At 36.9% G+C, this 9,918-nt stretch overlaps 1 protein-coding gene across 1 annotated transcript; it reads right to left on the bottom strand.

The window, feature by feature from the left end:
- Window positions 1-269: 269 nt before the first annotated feature.
- Window positions 270-9,802, bottom strand: LOC103466447 (aquaporin-9). The gene is made up of 6 exons (XM_008412008.3): window positions 8,662-9,802; window positions 8,405-8,531; window positions 5,669-5,806; window positions 4,701-4,819; window positions 2,351-2,568; window positions 270-1,375 (listed from the first exon to the last, which is right to left on the bottom strand). The coding sequence occupies exons 1-6, from the start codon at window positions 8,737-8,739 to the stop codon at window positions 1,165-1,167; spliced, it is 891 nt and encodes a 296-aa protein (XP_008410230.1). The 5' UTR covers window positions 8,740-9,802; the 3' UTR covers window positions 270-1,164.
- Between the last annotated feature and the right edge of the window lie 116 nt (window positions 9,803-9,918).

Raw genomic sequence — 9,918 nt, 5'->3', positions numbered from 1 at the left:
TCATTGATACTCGACAAACATCACTAATCTGCGCCCTGAGATACGCAGACGGGAAGAGAAACAACAACCATGGCGGACGTACTTGGTTCGGTTTGGATAACAACTTTAAAATCGTAAGCTGTGCTCCACCGTTAGCATCCATGTTTACTTCCGCAAACACAGAGCAGCTCTCTGATTGGCCATGGTTAATTAAAATAAATTCAATTCAAATTTGCATAGAAATTGCATGGATGAACAAATGGAAAACTGAATTAAAATTTCTCATGAGATCTTATTTGTGTAAACTTTAATTTAAGACAAACTGTACTAAGTGAAATAAACCCAAAAAGTATCAACTAGGAAAAATAATCATGTGTACAAAAAATGTTAAAACTTGAAGAAAAACTTAAAGTTAATATAAACAAATAATTGTCACAATCACTGAGGGAAAAAGCTAAAGGGAAGCTCAGCATTAATGACTTGTGCTAAAAATATTTGATTGTATTTACAAAAAAAATATGAGTTAACTGTCAACAATGAGACATACAGTTACAAAACAAATAAAATCAGATTGAGCGAACTTACTGGCCCCAATTTAGCTCCATGGATATGGAGTTTTATAAAGTACATAAAGTTTAGTCCAAGTGTGTTTTTTAACTGAAGAATAATGATGAAACTGAAAAAAGTTCAAAACTACTTTTCATTTTCTTTTTTCAGTTTCAGATCTTTCTCTTCAGATCCAAAACTTTTTTCAGTATCAGAACCAGTTTCCTGTTAGAGCTTTGTTTCTCAGTTGCAGAACAAAAAAAAAATTTTGCAAACTTTATGGCTCAAATTCATCTCCATATAAATTGAGCTCCATATTGCTCCATATGTATGGAACAAATGGAGCTAAATTGGGGCCATAAAGTTTGCTCAATTTTTTATAAACAGAAACTGAAATGTAATTATGAAACCGAAAAAAGATTTGAAACTAAAGTTCAAAACTACTTTTCAAAAAAAAAAATTTCTTCCGTTTCAAACTGGTTTTTTGGTTTCAAAATTATTTTTCAATTATTATAATTTTTTTAGTTTGAAAAAAAAAAAAAAAAAGTTAAATTGAGCAAACTTTCTGGCCCCAATTTAGCTCCATACTCTTCCCAGGCAAGAGCTGTAGAAGCTGTCCTGACTGTGGCGCTGAATGTTTTAGCTCATGGCGATCATCTCGTATTTATCCTTAAGACTGCTGTCATCGTCGTCCTCCTCCTCTTCCTCCTCCTCTTCCTCCACCTCGTGGGCCTTCTCGTCCTCGTCGTGGGGGTGGTGCAGCTCGATGAGCAGGAAGTAGAGGACGGCCGCCACCACGCCTCCCACCATGGGCCCCGCCACTGGGATCCACCACCAGTAGCCTCCAGTGCTGCCAGCCACAAAAACAGAATCAGAAAAGTCGATGGCTGGATAAATGTTGGCTGGCTGCAGTGGGAACATGTGACATTATGTAACAAAACGGCTCAGTTAATGGAAATCTGAATGAAGACATGAACTTTCAAAGGATTCGGAAGCAATGAGGCACCAGAGGTAAACTTTTATGTCATGAACTTTTCAGTGCTCAGTTCCCAGATGGCAAGAGACGATATTCAGATCTGATTTTTTTAAATTATTTGATTTTAGTCACATCTGTGATGTTCTCTGTGCGTAAAGTTTAGAAAGTGTCTTCAGGTTCAAATGCATCAATTGGTCAGGTGTGTGTAACCCGGACGGCCTTCCGATTTTTTCATCACTGTTTAAATTAAAAACCTGGTCAAACATGATAAATATTCGTTTAACACGACTCATGCTAGGTATACATGATGTTTATTTTCTATTTATCTGTTTACACACATATTAGTAACAATAGTAACAACAGAAGCCAAAAGCAGATGTTTTCCACGTGTTTTTTAATAATGCTTAAATTTCCAAATTTTTTTTTTTTTTTTCGAAAAAACCCAAAATAATGAGTAAATTTCCAAATGGTTTTCTCGAGATAACCAGTCTTGTTATATACTGAGGAAGCTGAATAATTTTCTCAAGATAACAAGTGCATTTCCACATAGTTTTCTTGAGATAAGAACATTTCTCAATGGGTTTTCTTAACCCTCCTGTTGTCCTCGGGTCAAAATGACTGAGATTTGTATATGTTTTCTCTATACACAGAAAATGAGGACAACAGGAGTTAAGATAACATTCATTTCCCGATTGGTTTCCTCTAGATTAACAGTTTTTGTGTTAAATCTGATTAAATTAACTCATCTCAATAGAATAAAACCATCAGGGAAAAGTATATGCAGAAAACATCTGCTCTGTGCTTCTAAAGTCTGATCAAGTTCAGTTAAAAAGTCTGGATTTCAGTTACCTGAAGACCTCCATCCCCCACCCGGCCACCGCGGTGAACAGCCGGGGTCCCAGGTCTCTGGCCGGGTTCAGAGGGTAGCCACAGTTGAGTCCCATGGAGACGCCGATGGCCATGATGATCAGACCGATGGCCAGCGGCTCCACTCCTTTAGGAGCGCCGATGTTCCCACCGTCAATGATCGCCAGGATGCAGAGAACCAGCATACCTGTCCCCACCACCTGCAGGGGGCGCAGTAGCTCTTTATCAGCCACTGCTCATGCAGTATGTGAGAGCTTAAATAAAACGCTTTGCTGTTTAACTGAAGTCTACACAGCCTTTCTTATAGAACAATCTTTAGTATATTAGCACTTATTATACACCTCATCCATCCATTTTCTTACACCCTTGTCCCTTAATGGGGTCAGGAGGGTTGCTGGTGCCGATCTCCAGCTAACGTTCCAGGCGAGAGGCGGGGTCACCCTGGACAGGTCGCCAGTCTGTCGCAGGGCAACACAGAGACACACAGGACACACAACCATGCACACACACTCACACCTAGGGACAATTTGGAGAGGCCAAATAACCTGACAGTCATGTTTTTGGACTGTGGGAGGAAACAGGAGTACCCGGAGAAAACCCACTATGCACAGGGAGAACATGCAAACTCCCTGCAGAAAGACCGGGGCCGGGAATCAAACCCAGAACCTTCTTGCTGCAAGGCAACAGCTCTACCAACTGCGCCACTGTGCAGCCCTTATACACCTCAAAATATATTTAAAACACACTTTACATCTAGGGGTGGGGATTTATTGAATCCTTTATCACTTATTATGAAAAGAAAGCAAAACAAAACCTGCAGTATGATTGGAAATGTTATTTCTGCTGTTTTCTCCATGTTATGTAAGTATTATATTTGTTATATAAGTCACAGTGTTTTTTTTAATAAGTGATGACCTAAAGAAGCCATATTGTAAAAGAAAACATCTCTAATTTACGGTAAAACACTGGCAGGTTTGGCTGCTACCACACATTCTGGCAACTGCAGAAATGTTACCATATAAATATGGATTTACCGTATTTTTACTGTAAAATTTTCGCAACAACAGCTGCTGGTATTTTACCGTAAATTAGACACGCATTATTTTCTTAAATGGGAATATTTTTGAAGAACAATTTTTTTGTGTTTGTGGTGATATGAACTCTGTGCCATGCAGTCACATACAGTTACCTAAAAAATAAGTAATAAATAGATTTTTATTACTGAAGATTCTTTATCTCCAGTGTTATCACAACAGTGCCACAAAATATTGCGATAAAATCCAAATATCATATCACCAACCGCTACGTATATCCCTTCGTCTCAAGCCACGTCTGTTTTTAAAGGGGGTCTATTATGCAAAATTCATATTTTGCTCATTTTTGTACTTCCATTTGGTTTTTTTAGTGCTTCTGAAAACAACTCAAATGCCTAAAAAAAAAACCACCCAGCCAATTTTTGTCAATAAGTTAATGAACCGTTTCAAAAACCTTCAGAACGTGACGTCACAAATCAGCAACCCGTTACCTAACAACCAAAGTGGATCCCAGCATGTTTGGACAGCTGGTTTTACTGCTGTAGGTGCTGCACAATGGCTGCTGGAAAAGACAAGTGTTTTTCTGTTGACTTACCACCCAGAAACCACTTGCTGCATTCTTGTTGACTATGCAGGAGGCTCTACTTTTGTTTTCAAAGCTGTAAGGTTGTATAACTGTGCATCTGTTTGTGGTCATTTGTATGTGTGAGTGTAAACGTTGTGGCCAGCAACAGCTTATTTGGACTTAAAGTGACAGAGGCCCAAAACAACTCATTCTTAAAGGAGCTCAAAATTATTTTCTAAGAATGATTTTGGCAAAAAGATGTAGTAAAGGTGTTTTGTACAGCCCATAAACGTATCCTAACCTGGTCAGGAGCATAACAGGTCACCTTTAATGTACGTAATAAATCCCTCTAAAGCCACTTGATAAATATTCAGCACATATCAAAGACTAGTTGTGTCTAATTATGAGTAATTTGCTTATTTACATACTAAATAACAAACACCGTGCTGATATGCTTATGTTATATTCTGCTGTTATTAGTTTTAAGTGTGCTACTTTTCAAATCAACACATTGACTAACTGACTGAAAACGGTGGTAACTTGGTCCAGTGGAACCCAGGAAATGGGCCATCAGACCCAAACCGAGCAGGAAGAGGCGCCGTTCTCAGACTATGTGGGGCGATCAATGCTGCATTAACCGTATTTGCCAGACTTTGTGGGGTTTAAACAGCAAATTGGAGCTGCGGTGGAAAGCGGATGTGAGGTCTTATGGGTCAGAGCGACCAGAACCAACCTGATCGATGAAGCCGCCCAGGACTGACAGGTGTCTGGCAGGGTAGGAGGCAAAAATGTGACCTGTCGCATTGATTCCTGTCACCGACAGAATACCGCTGGTGAAGTCCATGAAAGCATCTGTGATGAAGACAAAGAGACGTTTTTAACCACGCAGGAGCGTCTAGAGAGGAACAAGCAGCTAAAATATTCCTCAACCCAGTTCTGTTCAAAAAACGGATAAAAAAAATTTTGTTGTACATTTTGACGCTGCAAAAACATAAATACTTTTGGTGCAAATATCGTAGTACATTTTAAGTAAGACAAAACTAACTTACAAATAACTTTTCAGCAAAATATTGGAGGTTATGTTAAGTAAATAATTCCTTCATATTGATGGAAAAGTAAGACATTTTTACCATGTTATGGTTTATAATATGGGAAAATTACACTGGTTTACACTGAAAAGCAGAACATCTTACAAAATAATTTTTAGCTAATTTCTAGTGCAAAAATCTTATTACACTTGAAATAAAATCTAACTTTCCAACAAAATGTAGAAGCTTGTTTAAAGTAAATAATTATTGAATACTGATAAAAAGAACTATTTCTTCTGGCAGATTATTTCACTTACAGACATTTTTACCATTTTATAGGCACCAAAAAAATCCACATATGCAGCTAGTACTTTATATTTATTAAATACGGACTTAAAACAAGCTCTTATTTGTTGCTGAAAAGTTACTTATAAGTTAGTTTTGTCTTATTTCAAGTGTACTAAGACATTAGCTCCTGAAAGTAGGACAAAAATCTTGGTAAGATTTTGTGTTTTTGCAGTGTCATTATTATGGTCTGGATTGTAATTACAAAAAAGCTGTTTGTTTTGGTTCCTGGATCCACCTTTGCAGCTGATCAAATCAGTTTTGCATACTTGTGCTTTTGCAGTGTAATTTGTAAAAAAAAAAAAAAAAAAAACAACTAATCATTCACCATAATATAATCCAAAGACGGCTGCAGCTCCTGCAAAAGCACCAAGAAACTGAGCGATGACGTAGAAGGGAAACTTCCAGATCTTTAGTTTCCCCAGAATCACCATGGCCAGAGACACGGCGGGGTTCACATGGCCTCCTGAGACACAGAACAAAGCACAGAGTGACAGAGGGCTGCAGCGGGTGCAGGGCGGCTCACCGACTTAATATCCCCTCCATTATCAGGGAGGCTGTCACATTTATGAGGAGCAGCAGAAGGGGAGCAGACCCCTGGGCTGTTTGGGGTTTTATTATGCATGTCTGAGAGCCAAAATACAGAATAATGGCCACTGATTAGAAATTCAACTTCAACAAACTGCTATCAATCTCACTGGAGGGAATTGAACTTTCACCAACACACTGTCAGCAAAAAACAGAACTGTGATTTCTTTTTGCTGAACTTCAGTTTGCTCTAGCCTACAACGGCACACCAGAGGCAATTTAGAAAGTAAAAAGGTGTAAATTTCTTTCATAAAACTCATAAAATTTGAGATTAATCTCAGAAATGTTTGTGAGAAAATAAGGACATTAAATTTGCAAGAAAAAATGTTGAAATTTTGAGATTAATCTGAGAAATTTTCTAGAAGAAACAAAGGAAATTATTAGCTCCAAAAGTCATAATCTCGCAAGAAAAAATCTGAAATGTTTAGATTAATTTGAGGCATTTTCTAGAAACAACGAGAAAATTTCTGAACTCCAAAAGTTGTAAATCTGTTAGAAAAAAAGGAAGATTTGAGATTAATCTCAGAAATTTTCTAGAAAAAACAAAGACATTTCTGAGCCCCCAAAGTTGTAGATTTGTTGGAAAAATGCTGATATTTTTTAGGTTAATCTGAGAATTTTTCTAGAAATAAAAACATTTCTGAGCTCCCAAAATTTAAACTTTCCAAAAGAAAAAGAAAATTGAGAATAATCTCAGAAATCTTTTAGAAAAACTTTGGTAATTTTTGACTTTCAAAAATCAGAAAACTCAACTTTTTAAACTCAGAAAATGGCCAAAAGTCAAAAATGTTTTGACTTTTGAAATTCAAAAATGTCCATGTTTTTTTTTTTTAAATAAATAAAAAAACTCTGAGCTCAATCTCTAATTTTCTTTTGGCAGAAATGTACTCCGTTATTATGTCCATCTACAATGGCACTGATACTAAAAAACAGCCGTAACTGTAGTTTCTTTTTTCTCCACTCTTTGCTGAAGCCTCATTAAGCCAAAGCTGTTTGTTTGGTTTCTGGATCCACCTGAGCTGCTGACCGGCTCAGTCCAGCATCCTCAGCTGGATACTGGACTCTGTCTGTCTGATCAATGGTGTTTGCAGGACATTTACTGCCCAGGGTTATGTACGACCCCGGAGAGGCTCTGCTCTGTAGTGCTGATAAATCAATGGCCAGAGCTCAGCCAGTGGGCCTGGGCAGAGAGGTGGCACGTTCCTGCTGACAGTTCAGATGGCACATGGCTGCAGAAAGACATAAAGTTTAATTATTCAGAGCTTCCAAGCCTCACGAGCCACAAGGTTAAGATGCAGCACAAAACAGAGCGGCTGCATTATTTAACTCCTCTCTTAGTTAGTTTTGTTTTAAGAAGGGAAAAATTAGAAGGACAATAATAAATTTTTTTCCCCAGATTATTTAACAAGTTGTCATCATCACTTTTCCAAGCCACCCAAACAGCGTCATCTTCCTCGCTTTTATTTACAATTTAATAACTATTACATTCATACAATTATTACATGCTACGAGTTTATTAATCTGATGTTGAATATATCACCAGATAAAATTTCCCACCACATTCGCCTATTTTATGTAACTTTTTAATATTATTCATACATATAAGGCAATAAAATCTAAACATTAAGCATGGGTACAGCTCTGCTTTTGACATACCCAGAGTTGTGTTTGTTTTTTGAACGTACTGAAACTGGTTACACATTTTTAATTGACAGGGATGTATGATTTAATTTTCCTTTTTTTTTCAGTTTTTTCTTCATCTTCCCTCCGACTTTCGGACTCCATTGGCGCCATGTGGCGGCCCTCCAGTGGGTCGCACCCCCCACTTTGAGAAACACCACTGTAGCCAGTAAGTCGTGGATCATATGAATCACAGCAGCAGAGGTGTCAGAAGTTATAAGAATACTTGTATGAAAAAATACTTCTGTAAAAGTAAAGGTTGAACTGTTTTACTCAAGTAAAAAGTAATTTTTACGTTCCAGAATACAAAATTACTTTCGATAAATCTAAAATACGTAAAACGTTTCTTTTGCTTGATTTTGTTGCTTTGTGTTATTTATATGAGTTGTTGTAATTTTCGTCTTTAAAAGACCAACTTTAAATTTTGGTCTGTCTGATGACGCAATTTTTAAATATTAAATGATTGATCATTTGATCAGATACTTGAGTAGACTTTTCACTAAACACTTATTTAATCTTACTTGTGTCATGTCTTGGACGTATACTTTTTACTTTTACTTGAGTAAAAGTAAAAAGTAAAAGTCCTACTCTTACTTGAGTAAAATGTTTGGGCACTCTTCACACAGGCGGTGGATTTTTGTCCGATTTGCTATTGACTCCACGTCATTATTTTTTCATCATGGAAGTAACAAACCATATATGAAAACGAAAGGAGTATAAAGTACAGATATTTCTCTTAAAGCGTAGGGAATAAAAGTAAAAAGTCGCCTGAAAGATCTACTGAAGTGAGGTTTACCTGACACCCCTCCAGCCACGTACACGGCCATCATGAGGCCCACGGAGAAGCCGATGTGGACGGTGAGCGGCTCGCCCAGCGTGTTTCGACTCAGCACCGTCTGAGCAACTGAGCCGCAGCCGAACAGCTAAAAAACACACAAAGGAACAAATAAAAACAAGTTTCAGAAAAATCCATTAACGTCATTACCTTTAGGATTATCCTATATCCTCAGAAATGACTGCAAAGTGTGAAAATAGAAATCTTTTTCCACTTACTACCAAGACGAACGTTCCCAGGAATTCAGCCAGGAACTCCTTGAATATTCCGTGTTTGAGCGCGCAGTGTTGCCTCATGTTTCTGCCGTGTTGCACTTTCAGGTGGTTGTTAAAAGTGTCTGCGTTTAGAAACCTCTGGAGCGCAACAGAGTCAGATCTCCACCTCTGGAGTCTGAGCTCCAGCCATTCAGCACAAACTATTGATCTATTGGAACAACAATCCTCTCTGCTTCCTGACCACAGGATGCAGAGAGCTTACTGTGGTCAGCAGAGAGCTTCATCAGTGAGCTTTTCACTGGTTTTTCACTTTTTGTCATATTGCAATCATAAAATATTAATGCAGTTTATTGATATTTTATATGATAAACCAACACAAAGTTTCAATTTCACAGATGATAATCAGAAAGTGGAGAAAATGTGACCCTTAAAAATCTCCATAGGGTTTTATGAAGTGTTTAAAATAACATACCCAAATATAATTTAGTTTTTCTAAGGCAAATGCAAACACTATCTCAATAATCTTGGCACCAAAATGTAGGTATGGTGTGCAGGTATTCCAGCAGCTACTGTAGTTTCAAACAAAATCAGGAAGGAATATAAAATAATTTGGGTTTTTTGAACATGGTCAGAATTGGTTTTTTTTGCATTATACAGTATATAAATCTTTTAGAAACATCATAAATCTACAAGCTTTTGAAGACCATACATCAACATGTGCAGCTGAGGTAAATTAAAGCAAATTTACAAAGGTTTTAGTAAAAAAAAAAAATGTTAGCACCATGTACAAAACTGGGGATTTTCTGTCTTTTTACTTACTAGGCTTATTTTTACATGTCCAGCGTTGTTTGCATTTACTTTTTTTAAATACCCACATTATTTTTTATCCAATTATAATAAAACAATACAAAAATTTTATATTTGATTCATTCAAATGTTTCTTATAATGCAATGTGAAAAAAAAGCAAATCTAGTCATATTTTAAAAAAAAATTTAAACCACCAAAATATACATGTTTTTTGGCACTACCAGACCTCCATACAAGGTCTTTTAAAGTTTTTCTGTATTAGTTTTCTTTTTCTTCATTTAGTTTTTCATGATTGTGTTGTTTTTGTATTTTTTACTTGTGCAAGAAAAGGTTTTCATTTTAACCAACCAACCAACCAACCAACCAACCAACCAACCAACCAACCAACAATAAATAAATAAATAAATAAATAAATAAATAAATAAATAAATATAATTTGTGTTTGGTCAAAG

Source organism: Poecilia reticulata, chromosome 6 (genome assembly GCF_904066995.2).
Source record: "Poecilia reticulata chromosome 6, P_reticulata-male-v2, whole genome shotgun sequence".
NCBI lineage: Eukaryota > Metazoa > Chordata > Actinopteri > Cyprinodontiformes > Poeciliidae > Poecilia > Poecilia reticulata.
The sequence above is the reverse complement of the archived record's forward strand: the minus strand, read 5'-3'. Positions and strand labels throughout refer to the sequence as shown.